The 22,597-nt window shown below is 38.6% G+C and overlaps 1 protein-coding gene across 1 annotated transcript; it reads left to right on the forward strand.

Moving 5' to 3' along the window:
• The first annotated feature begins 5,051 nt into the window (after positions 1-5,051).
• On the forward strand, positions 5,052-8,723 carry LOC149562396 (linoleate 9S-lipoxygenase A-like). Its single transcript, XM_089823876.1, has 9 exons — positions 5,052-5,230; positions 5,328-5,611; positions 5,719-5,935; positions 6,034-6,285; positions 6,375-6,460; positions 6,622-6,729; positions 6,931-7,229; positions 7,451-7,714; positions 7,804-8,723. Exons 1-9 carry the CDS (start codon positions 5,056-5,058, stop codon positions 8,573-8,575), a joined length of 2,457 nt encoding a protein of 818 aa, XP_089680002.1. The 5' UTR covers positions 5,052-5,055; the 3' UTR covers positions 8,576-8,723.
• The last annotated feature ends 13,874 nt before the right edge of the window (positions 8,724-22,597 follow it).

Raw genomic sequence — 22,597 nt, forward strand, 5'->3', positions numbered from 1 at the left:
GACAAGTGCTGGTGGCCAAGTTGATTTGTAGTGTGTGTAGACGAGTTGGGTGCATGGCACGCCAGAATGTTCTTCAGCAGGCAATCAGAATGACACAGCAGGAGTCAAGAGGCCGAAAGTTGACCGTGTGAAGCTTGGGAAAGCAGTGTGGCTTGTGCATCGGGGTGATGGCGAGCTTGGATGTCATGGATGACAGCGGAGGCTGAGTGGAGACAAAGCAGTAGTGCAGAGTTTCAAGGGTGTCATCAGGGATGATCGGCTCAGTGGGAGTGAGACATGGATATGATTTCATGCAAGTGGGTTCAGTATCAGGGATGTTGACAAAGCACCAAGTATGTTGTGGAAACAGAAGGTGTGCATCGGAGGTATGGGGCGATGACAACAGCTAGTGTATGAGATACAAGACATCTGTGGATCCAATGTGACAGGGTGACAGTGGTGTCGACGTCGAGGACGTCGCCTGTTTTTAAGTGGGGGAGGATGTAAGGGGCTGGTGATTCGCGATATGAGACCTTGAGGCCGGATGGGCCTGTGCTGCAAAGCTGGGTGCACACAGGTGTGGTGTAGGCAGACGTGGGTCTACCCGAGGTGTAAATGGGACTATGTCGTGTGCTGGGCAGACATGGTTGTGGTGTAGGATCTTGTCCGGGACATGATCCGAGGTGTAGCCTTGGGGCTGTGTTGCGAGTGGTTCCCCTCCAACATAGTTGCAGTGTAGGCACGGTGCGCAACCGGGCCGAGGTGTGATCTTGGGGCTGTGCTACGAGATGTTCCCTCTAGCATAGTTGTGGTGTAGGCGAGGCGTGGAGCCGAGCTGAGGTGTATCCGCGGAGGGTAAGTGTCGGTGTGCATGAAGGATGGCTTGGAGAGTCCATCTCCCTCGAGAGGGTCGAAGCAGAGTAGTCCCTCCCTCTGGTCTCCGGGAGACAGAGGTGACGCAAAGTCTTTAGGAGCAATGAAGTGTTGCTCCGCCGTTACGTAACATGGTGAGGTTTGGTACTATGACAAAGGTCCCTGTCTCAGTGTAGCAGAGGAGCTAGATCAATGTTAACAGCCTTTCCCCTTGAGGTTGTCCGGTGTCCGAAAGCTAGGGAAGCAGTTTTCCTAGTCCTGCGGTAGGAGGCAATATGGTTTGTTCGAGTAGGAGCATTGTGGGCTTGAGGTTAGCTGTGTGGGAAAGGTGTCATTGTGTTGAATGGCTAAGTGGGGCAATATCGGTTGGGTGTGGCCTTGGGCGCACATCCTGGGTGCTTGGTTGCACGGGTTTGCATTGAGGTTGGATCTCATAGACCGTGGAGGTCAAGAATGGCAAGCGAGATGTAGTGTCTCGGAATGATGCTAAGGAGATGCCGAGTCAAGTGGGCAGATCGTGTCAAGTATCCGAAGGGGTAGTCGGTGGACATGGCTCAAGGAGGTGAGTCATGATGGAAGGCTAGGAACAAAGGCTTGTGGCGCATGAGTGAAATGAGTGATGCAGATGAGTGAAGTGGTTCAGAGGTGAAGCTACAGAGTGGTAACCGAGTTGGTCTTGCTTGCCAGCGTCCCACAGGGTGGGTGGATCATGGAGCTAGGGTGTGGAACTCAAGTAGGTTGTGCATTGCAAAGGGATCCGCGGATTGAGCATGAGACGGCGTGGATGCATAGAGAGGTTGGTTTGAGTGCCTGGAGTGCACGAGGACATGATGTTCACCAACAAGGGCATGTAGACATAGACTGGGGTGTCGAAGCAGTTGGGGCTCATGGTGGGGATCCAAAGTCGGAAGGTAGATGGTTGTTCCGTGGGGAGCAAGGGTTGGTCTTCAGGTGGGCTCTATGGGGAGCTAGGGAGACTAACAGATGATGGAGTGCCGTGGAGGCATGTTCATGTTAAGGATTGGACTGGAGGACTCTATGAAGTTCAGAGAGGTGCCATAAGGATGCCGAGTATACCATGCAGGTGTACGTATGAGCCAGGAAGTTTAGAGAGATACCGTGAAGGTGTCGAGTATGCACTGGGTGTATGCGTATTGAGCTATAAGGTTTAGAGAGATGTCAAGATGGTGTTGAGTATGCTTTGGAAGCATATGTATGAGCTAAGGAGTACTCTTACGATCTAAGTCAGCCAGTGCGGATGCAGTGTTCAGCAAGAGAGTCTAGGTGGTTCTCGATGCAAGGTTGCAATGGTGCAGCGTTGGGCTCGGGGAGTCAGGTGTGTTGAACATGAGGAGCCCTAAGAGCTCGGTGCATTCACAAGAGTGGCAAAGATGATCATAGAGGATCGGAATGTGGTCAAGAGACTCGTGGGAGTTGAGATCACCTATGTGGCCGATGTCGGACTAAGGTGGGCTTATGGGAGTCGCCGAGGCGAAGATATCAAAAGGGCTAAGTAGGGGTTCAGTGTTGAGGTTGAACAGGGGTAGAGCCAGAGGCTCGAGGATGCGTGCGTGGAGCACCGAAGGAAGAGAACCAGGAGTAGGATGGTTCGGCATGCGCTTCTATTCCGCGGGAGTGTATGTTTAGGCAGTCAAGTGCATGGGCATTTGATGAAGGCAGGGAGGCGTAGTCTGGGTGAACGAAAATGGTCGCATCTTATGGTGGATCAGAAGTAGGGATCGCCAGTGCTGCGCGTGGTTTGGAGATTCTCAAGGAGAAGGCTTAACCTGGGCATAAGCATAAAATCCAGCTCCGTGACAGAGTTAACCAAGTGAAAGTGACGAGTTGAGAGGTTTAGGGAGATAATAGGTTTTCCATTTGGGCTGAGGAGATGATTTGATTTTCAATGCTCTATCCCTTAATCTTTCAACCGCTAGTTGTTGAGCATTTTTAGTTCTATGAGTCTATTTGGGCTTAACCTGAGTTAACCCAAAATCAATATTGTCCTTATTGGAGGACAACTCCAAGGGTTTCTCAAAAAATGGGGTGATCTCCGCCGATGGAGAGTCAAACTTCCCTTTCAGTTTATTAAGTGTTGCAGATAAAATTTCAAGATCCTGATTCCAGTTCTCTAGGGGAGAGATAATAACAAGGGGGTAGAAGGAACAATGCTAGATGAAGTGGGCTTATCGGAAGCAAGGCCAATGGCGGGGCCAAGTTTGGGAAGGGGTTTTTTCTTAAGGGCATTTCTTTTAACAATGATGGGGCACTCTTGCTTCTTGTGACCCTCTTTTTCTACAAACAAAACAACCATTCAAGCCACCCAAGAAAGTGACCAGACAACAAACAAGAGAAAATTAAGTAATTTTTAATTATGAAATAATATCTATATAATTTAATATGTACATTTGTAAATAATAAATAGATGTAATACATATAAATTTGACGTTGATGAATAAATATGATATAATAAATAAGAAATAAAATATAACTATTTAATTTTAATACATAGTTTATAAAAATCTAATAATAATTTATATATCTTTTAGAATTGAATTATTTATATTTTGTGGTTATTTCTTTAGTATGTTTTTTGATATAAAATATAATTATTAATTTAATATTAAAATATATATTTAAGTTTTAAATGTATTTAAACTAAATGATAAATTGTTTAAATAAAAAATATTAATAATAATAAATAATATAATTTAAAAATTGTAACACTTATCAATTATACATATTACAAACACTACTATAAAATATAATTAAAAAATAATATTGTTTAATTTATTTTTATTAAAGTAAAATAATAGTAATAATTTAACTACTTTTATTAAAAAAGCAAAATTTTAAAAAAATTAGAAATTCAAATACAAAGATATAACATATTGGAATTATATTAAAAAGACATATTTATTAGTTATATATATATATATATATATATATATATATATATATATATATATATATATATATATATATATATATAATTTGAACTTATGCATTACATGAAGTTTTAGGAACAAGTTATATCAAATAGTCAAAAATAAACATCAATGTAAAACTAATAATAAATATATTTAAAATAAGAAATTAAAAATATTTAATAGATTGTGATAATTAATATTGATTAGACATGTGGTGTGAGGTGGAAGATAAAATGATTGAAAAAATAAAATCTTATCAACTTGTAACAAATGTGGAAAAGATAAAGTTATAATTAATACATTCATTAATGGAAGATGAGGTTGTTAGAAAATAGTTGTGTTTTTTGTTGAAGAAAATTAACTTTCTCCCCCACCAGTTGAAAAAAATTAATTTTCTCCCCCACCAAAAATAATATGGACCAATAGAATGGATGAAAAATGTAATTTATAAAATAATGAAAAATTAGAAAAACATATAAACATTGGAAATCTCATATAATCTTTTAAATTCTTAGATTTGATTGGTTAGTGTTAATGTCATATATGTATTGACATGAATGCATTAGTATTCTTGCCTTGAGAGGAACTAATAAAAGGAGACAATTTTTTCTTTGTAAAACAAATAAAATAGTGACAAATAGTTATAAAGTAATAAATGAAGACTTTCTTATCACAATATTAACATTTTAAACTAGTTATTAAATATTGTTTGTTCCTATATAATATATGGGATAATTTGGTCTTCTAATATATTTACCAATATATAAAAATATTAGACATGTGCTAAATAATAAGTGTGTTTCCTAGAAAGAAGAAACTCAAACCCATTGACTCTTATTATTTTCAAATATAATGGTTTTCAAATATAATAGCTATTAATGTTATAGTTTGGAGAAACTTCAACCCATTGACCCGTAATAGGTAAAATAATCTTAGTTACAACTATATTATATTCTATTTTATACATGTTATAGCGTGGAGAAACTTCAACCCATTGACTCGTAATTGATAAAATAATCCTAATTACAACTACTACATATTTTATTATATATGCACATGTATTAATGACTGAATAACCCACACTAATATTTTTGTCCCCTACTAATTGTACAATTTAGAATATCCATCTGGCATTTTGTAGTTGGATTCTCAATCCCTTTTCACACTAGGTATCTTCAACTTTGACAAAGTCAATTTCTGGTATCTTATATACAGTTTTGAATTTGTTCAGAAAGCCATAATGAACATATTGAACCAGTAGAGGCTTCCAACAATGGCGGTCAATCTATACTGCTTGGGCCCTTGCATAAGCGTTTTCAAAAAACTGTTTGACTCTCCCGAAGAGGAGACAATCACAGGCTTTGTTCTTCTTCAAAAGAAAAATGCCTTAGATCAGCTCCAAAATAACGTTTCTTTGCAGCTTATCAGCATTACTTCTATCGATCCAAGTCAGGCCCAGTTCTTCTCCTCTTTTTCTTCATTCTTCTAACTTTGATTAATTGCAATTTAAAGTCATCCTAACTTAATCGAAACTGAATGTTACAGGCAATGGAAGTGGAGAATTTGGGGAAGCAGCATTCATACAGAAATTGAAATCTGCAGGGGAACAAAATGTCAGTGGGGAGAGCAAATTCAGGGTTGATTTCAAGTGGGAGTTGAGCTTTGGGACTCCTGGAGCATTCCTCATTAGAAATTTGCATCACCATGAGTTTTTTCTCAAGTCTCTCACGATTGAAATCCCTGAACACGGGAATGTTCATTTTGCCTGCAATTCTTGGGTATACCCGGCCTGTAAATACAAGACGGATCGGATTTTCTTCTCAAATAAGGTTTGCCCATAACTTTTCTATTCGAATTTTATTTTCATTGCAGTTTAATTGGTTGAAATCATGAATTTTTGTGCTCAGATTTTCGTTTGTGGGTACGGCAATTACAGAGCTATCTACCGGCTGATACCCCTCTGGCCTTGGTGGAACTGAGAAATAAAGAACTTGTAAACTTGAGAGGAGATGGAACAGGAAAGAGGGAAGAATGGGACAGAATTTATGACTATGATGTTTATAATGACCTCGGAGATGAACGCCTTACATTGGGAGGATCTAAAGAAATCCCATACCCGCGAAGGGGAAGAACAGGGCGTCATCGCAATAAAAGTGATTTGTTCTTGGCCCTAAATTTTGCAAATTATCTGGTTTGTAATTAGCCTTCATTAATGGAAGAAGCTGATTGTATTGATGGTGATGAATGACAGATGCTGATACAGAGAGCAGATTATTTTTACTGAACCTGAACATATATGTTCCTCGCGATGAACGGTTTGGGGCGGTGAAAATGTCTGATATGATAAGCAATGGACTAAAGATTGCGCTCCAGGCTGCATGGCCTCTGCTCAAGGACAAATTTAACCCCGCTAAAGATTTCCACTCATTTGAAGATGTTAAGAAGCTTTACAATGCCAGTGGTGAAAGTTTGTTCAAGTATCCTACGCCACAGGTCATAGCCGGTGAGTCACATTTTCTCATTTGTCATAATTGAAATTATTTTCTCCAAAAATTAGAAGACATGATTTGGAGGGAAATTTGTTTGATGCAGATGACGAATTCGCTTGGGAAAACGATAAAGAATTTGCTCGGGAGATGCTCTCTGGTGTCAATCCTCTGCATATCAGGCGTCTCCAAGTAACTAAATTTAATTCAAATTGCTAATTTGTGTTATACATCTGATATTGTATATCAAATTGCTCTCTGGTGTCAATCCTCTGCATACCGGGCGTCTCCAAGTAATTAAATTCATTCAAAAACATACGATAGAGTCTGACGTAAAGGCTTAAATTTTACAGAGTTTCCCCCCAAGAAGTGAATTGGACCCAAGATTATATGGTCCGCAAGAAAGCTCCATAACTGCTGCAGATATACAACCCAACCTTGATGGCCTTTCCGTGGAGAAGGTATACCATTCCTCTATTTAAATATGCAGATAATTAGTTTGTTATTGTTTTGTGATATTGCGTATTGATTCATGTTTCATGTTTTATGAATAGTATTAACAAAAGTCTATTTTTCATAAAAAGATCCAAACAATTGAATTCTGTGAATGTGAAAAATATATATAACGATTGTATGTTCTTTATGTCCTTATGATGACTTAGGCCATTGAAGAAAACAAGCTGTTCATTTTGGATCATCACGACACCTTCATGCCATTTCTCAACCGGGTAAATGTTCTATCCACAAAGGCCTATGCTTCTCGCACAATTCTGTTCCTATGCAAGGAGAAGGAGAATGGAGTTTACTCCTTGAAGCCAGTTGCCATAGAACTGAGCCTGCCATCAGAGAGGAGAAGGGTGTTTATTCCTCCAGAGAAAGGGAGATCTGGAGCACTCTGGCAGCTTGCCAAAGCTCATGTCACAGTTAACGACTCTGGCCACCATGAATTGATCAGCCACTGGTAAGCACTTCCATTAAATTTTCCGTGTTTTCTGAAATCTCAATGAAATCAAAAAGTTCTCTTTCAACATTACACAAGTATAAATTAGGAAGTCTCTTGGTCTTTGGCAAGAGACATCCATTCAACATCTCATTTATTTTCAGTGTTTGGTTGACAATCTCATTGATTGAAGAAGACATTTAAGATCATAACATGGGGGTGGTGTTGTTTTGGGCTTTCAGGTTGAGGACCCACGCAGTCATGGAACCATTTGTAATCGCCACAAACAGAAACCTGAGCGCCTTGCATCCCATTCATAAGCTGCTAACCCCTCATTTTCGTGATACAATGAACATCAATGCTCTGGGCCGCCATATTCTCATAAATGCGGGCGGCTTAATCGAAAAAACGGTGTTTCTGCAGAAGTATTCCATGGAATTGTCTGCTGTTGTTTACAGAAACTGGAGATTTGATGAACAAGGCTTGCCTGCTGATCTTCTCAAAAGGTACTAAATTTACCAAGATTGCGTATTTGGGTTCCCATGAACTGTAATGTACTTGAACATACTGACCCATAGAATTTGGGATGAAACAGGGGAATGGCAGTGGAAGATGAATCGATGCCCCATGGGCTGAGGCTGATGATCCAAGACTACCCTTATGCTGTGGATGGATTGGAGATATGGTCTGCAATACAGAAATGGGTTGGGAAATATGTGTCCATCTACTACAACGACAATGATGAACTTGTAAGAGGTGACACAGAGCTTCAGGAATGGTGGCATGAGATCAGATATGTTGGTCATGGAGACAAAAAGGATGAATCTTGGTGGTACAAGATGGAAAGTGTAGAAGAACTTGAAATAACATTAACAACAATCATATGGGTTGCTTCAGCTCTTCATGCCACAACTAATTTTGGCCAATATGCATACTCTGGGTACATGCCCAATAGGCCTGCTGTCAGCAGAATGTTCATCCCAGAGGGAGGAACGCAAGAATTTTCAGAGCTTGAAACGAATCGAAAAGCATTTTTCTTGAAAACCGTCTCCAACCAGTTTCAAACTAGTGCGGGCATTGGGCTGGTAGAGCTGTTGTCTACACATTCCAGAGACGAAGTGTATCTTGGGCAGAGAGAAACAAGGAATTGGACTGCTGATAAACAGGTAATGGAAGCGTTTGAGAGATTTACCGAGGAGTTGAAGGAAATAGAGGAGAAGATAAAGAAGAGGAATGGAGATGAAAGGCTGAAGAATAGATCAGGGCCTGCGAAAGTTCCATACACGTTGTTGTTTCCGAGCACTTCGGATTTGAGCAAGAAAGGGGGATTAACTGGCCGAGGAATTCCAAACAGCGTCTCCATTTAACACAACACCTGTTTACAGAGTAAAATAAGTACTCTGGCATTGATTAGGTATATAAACAGTTTCTTCTTCATTTATTTCACTTTCTGCAAATAATGTTAGCAGAGTGTTTCAATATATAGTGTGAAACAGCTTCTTCCATTAATGAATCAATTATGAACGTCACGTAAGTTGTACAAGCTTTGATGATGTGACCTTGGAACAAACAAGTATATAAAAAAAGAAAACCGTGACTACATGATCCTCACCCCTAATTATAATATTTGAATTTATAAAAGCTGAATTTAGTTTAATTTAAAAAAATAAATTATAATAATTAAATTATAAAAATATTAAATAATAATTTTATTTTTAATAATCTTACATGCTAATTAAAAAATTACATAATCTAAACAAAAAGGTCATTGCAAATAATTAATTTAAATTAAATTTTATTATTGAGTTAAGATTTGATAATTAAACTTTAATAAATGTGATGATTGAATTAAAATAAATATAATTAAATATGATAGTTGTACTTGGTTTGTATGATAATAGTAAAATAAATTGGAAGCTATGTAGAATTGACTTGCTAGGTACAAAACAATAGTACCAGGAGTCCAATCAAAGTTTTAAAATTGTGATCATGCACTAGTCTTTCAAAATTGAACTCTCTAATAAACGTGCCTAAAATATATGTCAATAAGAGTCGAGGTGTTAAATTTGATTTCAACCACTTTCAGTTTGTTGTCCCCCTTTGGTCAATTAACCATCAATTTGTATTTTCTTTGTTGTCAATCAGTTAGCATATTTATAAGCAAGTAGTTGTCTCAAACTTCACATAAATATGTATCTTTTGATGACTACAATTTAACTGAGTTAGTTTCTTATCATGTTTATATTTTTTTTAATTGAACAATGTTGAGTACATTAAAAAAATAAAAATAATAGATATGACAAAAATAGCTCATTTTTAGCTAAACATAACATACAAATACATAGAGCTAAAAATCTTGACACCAAACCTATATAAGAGGCTAAAAGAGTACAAGTTGTTGAACTTAAACATGGAGCTAAAAAACTCAAAATCAAACCTATACTAGCTTTTGTATATATGACAAATGATGTGTTGAAATAAGGAAAATTATGGAGAAAGTATTGATGACAATAAAGGAAGTATATCTATGGGGGAGCAACAACACTGATGGAGAATTGTTCCTGAGATTCAGATTTTATTGATGAAGAGGATTTGAAAAGAAAGTGAATTAAATGTGAGTAAGCAATCTAAAGGATTTGTGTGATGCGAGCTTTCGGATCTGGTATTGAGATTTGAGAAGTATTTGGTGCTGCAGCGACACAGTGAATGAAAGAATTAAGTATATTTGGCAAAGTGTGTTAGTGGACAATTGATCATTTGGTATTGTTCTAACAGGAATAATACTAAGGCTAGTTGTACAATGAGTTCAACTGAAGGTGTTTGGACAGTGGGTCCTTTTGCCTTCCACAACTCCTAACAGGGTTGGCACAGCTCCTAATACGGTTAGAGTCTCCTCACAAGGATTCAAAGTCTCGTAATAGGGACTGATATGTATTGAATGTATTTCATTATCTCCTAATAGAGTCCATCCTTTGGCGAGGAACTTATATATTAGTACATCATTTTGTGGGTACCATCCCCACTGGGGTTTTCCCTTTGATCAAGGGTTTCCCTAGTTAACAAATCTAGTGTTATTGCGTGTGGTTACCTTTTTGTGGTTATTGCACTTGTTGATTACATGTTTCAGTTTTAATAAGGTTATAAAAGTTGTTTTGACTAGATAATTGATTCAAACTTCCCCCCTCGTGCACCTTCTAACAACAAGATCGCTCATAAGAAAAGAACATCAAAGTTACATCCTTCTAGATGACTTACATGAATTGAGAGATGCTACAATAGTCATGCATATATATAGATGTGCACATGTGTGTGTGTGTGTGTGTGTGTTCTTAGATTATCTAGTGAGTTTCTTTTCTTTATATATGATGATATACTTTTATGATGATCATATGTTACATGCCATATTAGTTACATTGGTTCTTATGACATATTTGTAAAACTTTATGATACATTGTTGTCTAATAATATTTATTATGCTATAAAATCTTCATTTTATTCTTATCCGCAACAATATTTGTTCTTTGTTAGGAAACTTAACAAATCTCAACAAAACAATAAAACAATTAATGATTTTACATAATTATATACAAAGACATTATGTAATATCTTATAAACAAGAATTGTACGTGTAGTGAGGTTTGCATGCCTTTGTATGAACTCATGATTTGCATAGTTGTCTACTAGAACACTCACAACTACAACATATGACCAAAAAAATGTTTAATTATATTTTAAAGGATGTCCATACACTAATCCAAAACTCCCATTTTGACACACATTGGAGATATGGCTAGGAAAGATTGTGGAATTTGGCTATTCACCTACAAATTGTATTTTCAAAAGTTTTAAAATTTTTTGAATTATGTAAAGTTTTATTATATTTTGATGTTTCTCATCACAAGCGTCATTAAGAGAATATAAATCAGTTTCTAAATTAGATTTATAAATTGATTTTACTTTGACATTTCTCATTACACTAATTCATTTTCATTAAAATAGCAATATAAAAGAGAACCACAATTATAGATGATATTTGAATATTATTGAAATTGCCTAGATGATAGATGATATTTGAATATTGTTGAAACACTGCATTCAACATGCATCTAATCAAAACATTAAGTATCAAGACAATAGTCATAGACAAGAATATTCCTTCTCGCCCAAGTAAAATTAAAATTTTGTGCTTATGTTAAGGTCCAAGAATCTTTTTGATCCAATCGATTATCTAATGTTGTGGAGATACAAGATATGAAAGGATCCTTCCACATGCAACCATTTACTTCAAATTTTATGTATTAAGAAATGAAGGGGTCCTTTCTCTAGCCAATCTTCACCAATCCTCCATGTGTTCTCCAATTATATACATTCCAAATACTTGAACACTAGGGAAGTTATTACTACATATGTTTCTTTGTACTCTCTACAGAACTAAATCTATGAAAAATATGCACATCATACACAAATGAAATGGAATGAAGTTGAATTGTAGGTGGCTTCTATTAGGAATGGACTCCTTGTGTGAGATATTTTTATGGATTCTACAAAGAAATGGACTCCTTCTATCAGATCTTTCAAAATTAATAGAAGTTTGAGATTTCTGTTGGAAATGCTTTAGAATAACTAAGAAGGGGATGAATCAGTTATTCAAGGTCCAAATATCCTAATAAAAATTTTTCACCAAGTAAAGTGAGTTCATTAAACTGTTCATGCATCCATGCTTAAACATTCCTACTTAGCATGTAACTATAAATCAACATGCAAGCATAACACATGAAAGATCAACACATAACATAGTGATTTACGTGGTAACCCAATTTGGAAAAAACCACCAGTAACATGCTACTCAATTCTCACTCTTCTGAAGTGATACCCTGTGAAAGGCCTGCCCTGTTAAAGGCTACAACACACCGTTAAATGTGACTTAGTTAAAGGATTTAACCACCCTATTAGAAGTGGGCCTGGTTAGAGGACTTTAGAACATTCACTTGGAATGCCACCTTGTTAAAGGATTTACAAATAACTATTAAACCAACCTAAGTCCATAGGATTTTACCCTAACTGATACAATTGTTAAAGAGTAACAACAAGGGCTTTTGACCTAATACAACTCACAACTTAACTTGCAGATTTCAGATCTCTGTTCAGCTCTTCACCATTTGCCTGGATTTCAGTCTCTGCAACTCTAACAACTTGTCCTCCTTTCAAGCTTTGTCTCCTTAAGTCTTCGTGCTCGATATACCAGTGCAATCCTCTCTCTAACCACTTATCAAAGCAGAGTCTTTGTGCTCTATTTCTTCCTTCTCAATGCCTTCACCTTGACATCCTTCAACAACTTCACATTTTGGCACCCCAACAACTCTTGCTTCTTGGCATGTGACTCCTTAAATAGAAGTTTGGAAAATTCTTTTCCCACTTGATTCTTCCCTTCTTTAATTTCAGTTCGAATGGATTAGGTAGGATTCATTGAATCTAACCCATATCTTGTTTCTTCTAGAAACATCATGAAGAATCCTCTTGAATTCACTCAAAAATGGTTTATCTAAAATTCTGTGCCTCTAGCTCATCATCCTTATCCTCCATCTGGTTCACAAAATTTGAAGTAACAAACTTGTCGGCTCAAATCTGGCAAATCTTTGACTTTTCCAATAATGCAACAACTTGGCACTATTGAAATTCTAGTGCTCGGCACATACTATATTACTCGACACCAACTACATTTTACCGATGCTCAACACCTATTATGGATTCACTTAGCATCCACTAAGTTTTCTGATGCTCGACACCTATTACTTTTCTTAGCACCTAAACTTTCTCGGCTCCTACTGTATCACTTGACAAACACTAGATTTTGCATTTGCTAGGTACTAACTAAATATCTGCTCGGCATGAACTAGCTTGCTCCACACTCACTAATGAACTTAGTTAAGCTTTGCAAACAACATTGTTACAACTTATTCTTCTTGTGTTTCTAAGTGTGGCCAACATCTGTATCTTCAAGTATACTATCAATACATCATTTCACCAGTGTCTTAACTGATCCTTGCACTTCATTACAAAACTATAACTCAACCTTTCTCTTAGGTACTTTTTTTACATTTTATTGGTTAAATCGTCTTCATCAATCAACTAAGTGATAGTACTTGGATCTTATAAGCAATTTTCATTCTAACAAATAGCAAGTTTGACATCGTTGACAAAACAATGATTGAAAACATTTTTCATCAACAATCTCCCTCTTTGCAATCAATCTTCTTCATTCTTCAATAATGATCTTTTCAATCAGATTACCAACAATTTCAACATGTAACATTGACATTTTGCATACATTGTATAAAAGATTACCGCATATACGTATACAATACGATGATTGTTCTATAATCTAGAATATATGTGGCATTCCATAGTATGATCGAACCAGAGAATGTGTCTATGTTCTTTGTTTCCACCATCATTGATTGATTAAATGTGTGTGCGCGTGTGTGTGTAGCATTCCATAGTAGCATCAAACTAGAGAATGCATTTATGTTCTTTGTTTCCATCGTCATTGATATATATATATATATAATGTACATATGTGTGTGTGTGTGTGTGTAGCATTCCATAGTAGGATAGAACCAAAGAATGTGTCTATGTTCTATGTTTCCACTATCATTAATTAATTATATATATACATATGCATGCATGCATGTATGTATGTATGTATGTATGTATCTATATGTATATCTATGTATATATATATATGTATATACATACATACATATATACACACACACACACATATATATATATGTATGTATGTATATACATACATATATATATATATGTATATATATATCTATATGTATATGTGTATATATATATATATGTATATATATATACATACATATACATATACATATACATATACATATACATATACATATACATATACATACACATACACATACACATACACATACACATACACATACACATACACATACATATACATATATATACATACATACATATATATATATATATATATATATATATATATATATATATATATATATATATATATGCAGAATATATGGTTACCCACTTCTTGTTTTCCAAATAACTCAAATTCTAGCTCATCTCTTGTGAGAAAGTGCATGGAAACCATTTGTATGTCACAAACAAAGCAAACACCACAATCTGTCAACCATTAACAATAACCTATACTATTGATATACATAACCCATTTGTAATTAAATGTTTAAGGACTTCACAAAAGCTCGTTTATAGTTGGCATCTTAGAGTTTTAAAATCTGTATTATTCTTCTCTACATTAGCATTTCAGACTGACTTCTAAACCATCATCACTTTTTGGCATTTGGACACCTAATTCTAGACCATCTTCAAGGGAGTTCTTTTCTTTCATACATATTATTTTCAAAGATCAACCCAATTTTTTTAAATGCCATGACTTGTTTGTTTTGATGATCCATCTTACACTAGTTGCTACCCTCTCTTCTGCCAATCTTTGAGCTTAAATCAATTTTTTTTCTATATCATCTTTTAGAAGTCAAATAAAATCTACCCAAAACTTTTGGAAAAAGAATAATCATTTCTAGAAATGTTGTATGATAAACATTCTATATTTAGATTTATTAAAATTGGATACAAATCAATACATTCTTGATATGTTGATGAAGTTGAATAGTTCAAAATAAGCCTACAGAAAGCAAGTCTTGTTAACTAGAAGACTCTAACATATTGTGAAAAATCCTACAATATATTTGTTGAGCTTTCATTTTGCATGATGTTGAATGACACAATACTTTTTGAGTTTAAACACTAAGGCACTGACTTTGGTGTTTGAGTGTGCAAGGAGGAGCGAACAAGTGGAGAAGCACAGGGGAGTGGGGTGTGGAGGTGTGCCATCAGGGAGAGAGTAGAAGAAAAGTGAGGTAAGAAAGAGGTCTTATATAGACCCCAAGTGCCAAGTGCACACCCCTGTAGGTGCACACCTTTGAAGGTGTGCATCCTCAGAGTGGGGTGTAGTGCACATGCACACACTTAGCGCACATGTGCGCAAGTGCACATGTGCGTATTTGAAGCACAAAAGAGCCCAAAATTGACTTTTTTCTCTCTCCAGGTGCTCAAACCTTCCTATTCAAAGATCGACATTTAACCCAAACCCAGGGGAGGGTCCAAAATGACAGGGGCTCTAAAATAGAAGCCTCTAAGGGGAATTTAAAACTAGGGGTCCCCATTTTCTGTGTAAAATAGGGCGTATGATGTGAAACTGCAATAAATATCTTGAACAAAATGGGAAGAAATGAGAAAGGAATTTCTTCATCAACAAGCATTCTTATGACATGTGTCAAGTGACAATTGAATTTTGAATATTTCAAGCATCTTTCAAGTCCCTTGGGAGTTGAAGCTTTAGAAACTTGAATCTTCAAGCTCAACGTTTGTTCAGTGTATCAATTTCCTCTGACATCTTGAGGTACAGTCTATCATGAGTATCCAATAACTTGGAGAAAATCTTTGACTCCACCGATCTGTTCAATGGGAATCATCATAAAACCTATTTATTTATCACTATCTTACCAAATGAGAGAATTTGTTCTAAGGGCTCTTGACAAGTTATCAATTCTTTCTTTTCTAGTCTTTGGTAATCCCTTTGGATTTTGTTTACAGACCTTGCATGCTTCTATTTTATTCTTCCTTAAAGTGTTTTGTATAGAGTAGGATAGCCATTTTGGGAGTGCATATCCCTTTATCTGATTACCTTTTAGAATTTTCTTGAATCTTTAGTTTTAACACCTCTTGTAATTCCTTTTCTTTCTTTTCTACCCTAACCACACTTAGACTATGTGGCCAAGGCATTGGTGTTGTTTTCCATATTTGTTCTTCAGTTTGATAACTCTTATGTTCTTCTTAAATGAACTTTTGGGAAACTCTCATGCCAAATAGTAATTTAGCATTTGTTGAAGAGACCCTTTGTCTGAATTGACAAGTTTTGAATTATCCCTTGCTATCGTCAACCTAGATTCGACAATCACCTAGATGGTCAATTCTTAAATTTATAAAGTGTTGAGAGCTATCGATTTTTTATTCTAATTTTATGATTGGAAGTTCTCTATGACTACAAAAACATCTATTTTTAGTTGGTACCAGAAGCAAAATCTTATGAATGCTCTGGCAAAGAAATACATCTTCCTTGAAGTCAAAACCAAATGAAGTGATCTAATTGAATGCGTCAAGAAAGAGTCATGATTGCACCTAACCCCCTAGACTAACAAGAAAAGATAGACACAACTTTAAAGTAAACACACAATTGAAAGTGAACACACTTGCAAAAAGTAAATACATGACTCAAATTAAAGACACTTCAATAAAGTAAACACACATGCAAAAAGTAATTTTTTTTTCTTTTTTAAAGCTTTTAGGCCTCGAAATAATGTTTCACATATAGGCCATTGATAGGCAATGGAACCAATTCCCTTGTACAGAATTTAGCCTAAAAGTATTTTGTCCCATAATCTCCTCAATCTGATAAGGGACAATCTACAAGCATTGAAACTTGGTGTGCCTACCTAGTTTTTCTTTTGCTTTGTCCCATAGGAGAACAAGATTGGTGATTCTGAAAGATTTGATTGTGGGTTGCTTGTCAAACCAAAATTTTATGACAACCTAATGTTTTGACATGTGTTCTAAATCTATTGTCCTTTTCTCATTCAATCCCAAGAGATTCATCAGTCTAATATGGACTCTGTTAGCATTCTCAACATACCCTCTCACGAATCTCAACACTGGAACATTGAGATTGAGTGGGAATATTGGTTCCTATCCATAGACTAGTAGATGTGGAGATGTTCCAAAAGTGTTTTTAATCCTGAATCTATTTGTCCATAATGCATATTTTAGTTGAGTATGCCAATCTTTTGGGTTCTCCTTGAACAAGAGGTTTATTATTATGATCAAGTTCTTGTGGATGGACTCAACAACACCATTCCCTTGGGGATAGTAATTGGATGAGAACTTGATTATAACCTGATTGTCTAATGCCCACTAAGTAAGGAAAATTGACTCAAAAGATGACCCATTATCACATACAAGGAAGAATGACATTCCAAACCTAGTAACAATATGCTCTTCTAAGAAATCAGTGACCACTTTTATTGTGCAGTTCCTGTAAGTTTCAGCTTTTGTCCAACATGTAAAATATTCTATAACTGCGAGGATGAACATATGTCATGTTGATGGTGGTGGGTTTATTGGTCCAATAAAGTCCAACCCCCACTTGGCAAAAGGGTGTACCTCAAATATTGGTGTTAGTGGTATAGTTGGATGTCTTTCCCTATTGGCACTTGTTGGACAAGTGTGTCAAGAGTGTACATTTTCAAATTGTCCTTGAAAATTGTAGGCCAAAAATAACCCGATCTCAAAATCATATGGGTTATAGCCTCTGTTGATCCATGTCCCATTCCATACTTATCATAATAATGTTCCAATTTCACTTTTACTTCTTCATGTCCCAAATACTTCAAATAAATTCCCTCATAGTTTCTTTTACAAAATTTCCTATTTTGAAGCATATAGGATTCACATTTCATCTTGAGTCCTCTGCGTTAGGAACTATTCATCCAATTATGGTATTGATTCTGCAAGAGATGGTACACAATATCTTGATACCAAACATCAATGACTATTCCTTCATCAATGTCCACTTGAGACACTATGATCTTTTGTTAATTGCAAGTGTTGATTTCATCATCAAATCTGATTTCATTGCCAATATTGATCTCATTGTCAACTATCACCTTGGTCAACACTTTTCCTCTTACCAGTGTCATTGGTTGAGAGAGGAAGTGTGAGAGAGATTAGGGGTGGAAAAGAGAGAGTACGGGATGGGGGAGAGAGATTGAAAGTAGGGGATGGTAGAGAGAGGAAGTGTGAGAGAGAGTACAGGTTGGGAGAGATAGATTGAGAGTAGGGGATAAGGGAGAGAGAGAGTAGACAGTAGGAGACATAGTGGGAGAGGGAGAGCGAGAGAGAGGAGGATGGGAGTGCATGTGTGTGAAAGAGAGAGAGTAGGGAATGAGAGAGGGGGGAGCCAGAGTAGCGAGAGAGAGAGAGAGAGAGAGAGTATGGGATGGGGGACAGAGTAGGCAATGGGAAAGGGAGTGGGGGAGGGAGAGAGAGGGGGGATGGAAATGTGTGTAAGAGAGAAAGAGAGAGAGAGTAGGGGATAGGAGAGAGTGTGAAAATGTGAGGGAGAGTAGGGGGTAGTAGAGAGAGAGTAGAGAGGGAGAGAGTGAGATTGAGAGAGAGAGTGAGAGTGAGAAAGAGTGAGAGTTAGAGTGAGAGAGAGCGAGAGAGAGAGAGAGAGAGAGAGAGAGAGAGAGAGTAAGCGGTGGGAGAGGGAGTGGGAGAGGGAGAGCGAGTGAGAGAAAGTAGGGGATGGGAGAGGAGAGAGGGGGGATGGGTGTGTATGTGAAAGAGAAAGAGTAAGGAATGAGAGAGTGGAGAGAGAGATAGAGAGAGAGTAAGGGATGGGAAAGAAAGAGAGTAGGCGATGGCAGAGGGAGTGGGAGAGGGAGAGAGAGTTGGGACGGGAGTGTGTGTAAGAGAGAAAGTAGGGGATGGGAGAGAGAGTGTGAGAGTGTGAGAGAGAGTAGGGGTGGAAGAGAGAGAGTGAGAGTAGGGGATGGGAGAGAGAGGGAGAGAGAGAGATAGTAGGTGGTGGGAGAGGGAGAGGGAGGAAGAGAGAGGGGGAATGGAAGTGTGTAAGAGAGATAGAGTAGGGGATGGGAGAGAGTAGGCAGTGGGAGAGGGAGTGCGAGAGAGAGAGAGGGGGGGAATGGGAATGTGTATAAAAGAGATAAAGTAGGGGATGAGAGAGAGTGTGAGAGTTTGAGAGAGAGTAGGGATGGCAGAGAGAGCTCATACAGGATGGGAGTGAGAGTGAGAGAGAGAGAGAGAGAGAGAGAGAGAGAGAGAGAGAGAGAGAGAGTAGGGGATGGGAGAGAGAAAGTAGAGAGGGAGAGAGAGTACTTGAGAGAGAGAGAGATAGTAGGCAATGCAAGAGGGAGAGAGGGTGGGGATGGGAGTGTGTGTGACAAATCTAGAGAGTAGGGGATGGGAGAGGAGAGAAAGAGGGAGGATGGGAGTGTGTGTGTGTCTGTGAAAGAGAGAGAGTAGGTATGGGAGAGGGGAGAGAGAGAGTAGGGGATGAGGGAGAGAGAGTAGGTGGTGGGAGAGGGAGTGGGAGAGGGAGAGAGAGAGAGAGGGAATGGGAATGTGTGTAAGAGAGACAAAGTAGGGGATGGGAGAGAGTATGAGAGTGTGACAGAGAGTAAGTGGTGGCAGAGAGAGCTCGTATGGGATGGGATAGAGAGTGAGATTAAGGGATGGGAGAGTGTGAGAGAGAGTAGGGGATGGGAGAGAGAGAGAGTGAGAGTAAGGGATGGGAGAGAGAGAGTAGAGAGGGAGAGAGAGAACTTAAGAGAGAGAGAGATAGTAGGTGGTAGGAGAGGGAGTAGGAGAGGGAGAGGGAGAGAGATAGGGGGGATAGGAGTGTGTGGGACAGATCTAGAGAGTAGGGGATGGGAGAGAAGAGAGTGGGGGGATAACTGTGTGTGTGTGTTTGTGAAAGAGAGAGAGTAGGGGATGGGAGAGGGGAGAGAGAGAGTAGGGGATGAAGGATAGAGAGTAGTCGGTGGGAGAGGGAGAGAGTAAGATTACAGGATGGGAGAGAGTGTGTGAGAGAGTAGGGTATGGCAGAGAGAGTGTGAGAGAGAGTAGGGAGAGAGGATAGAGAGGGGGGGATGGAAGAGAAGAGTGGGAGAGGGGGATGGAAGTATGTGTGTGTGTGTGTGTGTGTGAAAGATATAGAGTAGGGGATGGGAGAGAGTGTGAGAGTGTGAGAGAGAGTACGAGGTGGCAGAGAGAGAGAGAGTACAGAATGGAAGAGACGGAGTGAAAGGATGGGAGAGAGTGAGAGAGAGTAAGGGGTGGCAAAGAAAGAGAGTATAGGATGGGGGAGATAGAGTGAAAGGATGGGAGAGAGTGAGATAGAGAGTAGGGGGTGGCAAAGAGAGAGTATGGGATGGGAGAGACAAAGTGAAAGGATGGGAGAGAGTGTGAGAGAGAGTAGGGGATGGGAGAGAGAGAGAGTAGAGAGGGAGAGAGAGAACTTGAGAAAGAGAGAGAGAGATAGTAGGCAGTGGGAGAGGGAGTGGGAGAGGAGGAGAGAGAGGGATGGGAGTGTGTGTGAGAGATCTAGAGAGTAAGGGATGGGAGAGGGGAGAGAGAGGGGGGTATGGGAGTGTGTATCTATAAAAGAGAGAGTTTACGGGATGGGAGAGGGGAGAGAGAGTAGCGAGCGAGAGAGAGAGAGAGAGAGAGAGAGAGAGAGAGAGAGAGAGAGAGAGAGAGAGAGAGTAGTAGACGAGAGAGAGGGATTAGGTGGTGGGAGAGGGAGTGGGAGAGGGAGAGAGGGGGGATGGGAGTGTGTGTAAGAGAGAGTAGGGGATGGGAGAGAGTTTGAGAGAGAGTAGGGGGTGGCAGAGAGAGAGAATGGGATGAGAGAGAGAGAGTGTGAGAGTAGGGGATGGGAGAGAGTGTGTGAGAGAGTAGGGGATGTGAGAGAGTGTGAGAGACAGTAGGGAGAGGGATATAGAGAGAGGGGGATGAAAGTGTGTGTGACAAATCTAGAGAGTAGGGGATGGGAGAGAAGAGAGAGGGGGGATGGGAGTGTGTGTGTGTTCGTGAAAGAGAGAAATTATGGGATGGGAGAGAGTGTGAGAGTGTGAGAGAGAGTATGGGGTGGAAGAGAGAGAGTATGGGATGGGAGAGATAGAGTGAAAGGATGGGAAAGAGTGTGTGAGAGAGAGTGGGGGGTGGTAGAGAGAGACTACAGGATGAGAGAGACAGAGTAAAAGGATGGGAGAGAGTGTGAGAGAGATTTGGGGATGGGAGAGATAGAGTAAGAGTAGGGGATAAGAGAGAGAGAGAGAGAGTAGAGAGGGAGAGATAACTTGAGAGAGATAGTAGGCGGTGGGAGAGGGAGTGGGAGGGGAGAAAGAGGGGGGATGGGAGTGTGTATGTGAGAGATCTAGAGAGTAGGGGATGGCAGAGGAGAGAGAGAGAGGGGGATGGGAGTGTGTATTTGTAAAAGAGAGAGTTTAGGGGATGGGAGAGAGAGAGAGAGAGAGAGAGAGAGAGAGAGAGAGAGAGAGAGAGAGAGTAGTAGATGGGAGAGAGAGACCAGGTGGCGAGAGAAGGAGAGAGAGAGGGGGGGATGGGAGTGTGTGTAAGAGATAGTAGGGGATGGGAGAGAGTGTGAGAGAGAGTAGAAGGTGGCAGAGAGAGAGAGAATGAGATGGGAGAGAGAGAGAGAGTGAGAGTGAGAGTAGGGGATGGGAGAGAGTGTGAGAGAGAGTAGGGGATGGGAGAGAGTAGGGGGATGGGGGGGGGAGAGAGAGAGAGAGAGAGAGAGAGTAGGCAGTGGGAGAGGGAGGATGGGATGTGTGTGAGAGATCTAAAGAGTAGGGGATGGGAGAGGAGAGAGGGTGAGAGAGGGAGAGAGAGTAGCTGGTGGGAGAGAGAGAGAGAGAGAGAGAGAGAGAGAGAGAGTAGGGAATGGGAGAGGGGAGAGAGAGTGTAGGGGATGGGAGAGGGGAGAGAGAGTAGGGAGGATAGAGAGTAGGGAGGATGGAGAGTGATGTGTTTTGACATAGTGCATATGCACTATGTGAAATCACCTAAAAATGGTCCAAAAGAAACTTTGGGGACCATTTCATCCATTCTCTAATTTTGGTCTATTGTGCACTCCGTTATTCTGACATAAATCACAAGTTTCAACATAGCAAACACTATTTCAACACTTTTTAAAGCTAGCAAATACCAAATTCAATCATTGGATATGCAATTTGAAGACATTTTGAATATTCCTTGTATAGAAAAGGTTAGTGCAATCCATTTTAAATATTGTTTGTTGATAAATAGATACAAATTTGATTATAATTTGACATGTTGTTTAGTATATAGTGAATTCATTGAAAATTGTATGTTTGAATAAAATGTTATTTCAAAATGGTTAGAAATTTGACAAGTTGTTTGATATATATTGTGTATTCATTCAAATAATTATAATTTTTATATGTATTTGAATAATTTGTAATTTACACATTGTAAGTAATTCAAATGTTTGAATAATTTGACATGTAGAAATCATCATCATGCCAAGGAAGAAACCAAAAACTCAAACAAATGAAGATAGGGAGAGAGATTTGGCAATTAAAAGAGATAAAATGAAATTACTACGTGAACAAAGAAAATTGCAAAGCAATAATGAAGAATTGACTTTCAAAGAGGATCAAGAAACACCAATACAAAGAAACAAAGAG

Source organism: Cupressus sempervirens, chromosome 4 (genome assembly GCF_028749045.1).
Source record: "Cupressus sempervirens isolate cs-2001-9-10 chromosome 4, ASM2874904v1, whole genome shotgun sequence".
Lineage (NCBI taxonomy): Eukaryota > Viridiplantae > Streptophyta > Pinopsida > Cupressales > Cupressaceae > Cupressus > Cupressus sempervirens.

Excerpts from the sequence above, each read along its gene's own strand:
- LOC149562396 (XM_089823876.1), top strand. The coding sequence starts at position 5,056 with ATGGCGGTCAATCTATACTGCTTGGGCCCTTGCATAAGCGTTTTCAAA. Across the intron at positions 5,231-5,327 it reads CATTACTTCTATCGATCCAA|GCAATGGAAGTGGAGAATTT; the intron begins GTCAGGCCCAGT and ends TGAATGTTACAG. Across the intron at positions 7,230-7,450 it reads CATGAATTGATCAGCCACTG|GTTGAGGACCCACGCAGTCA; the intron begins GTAAGCACTTCC and ends TTGGGCTTTCAG.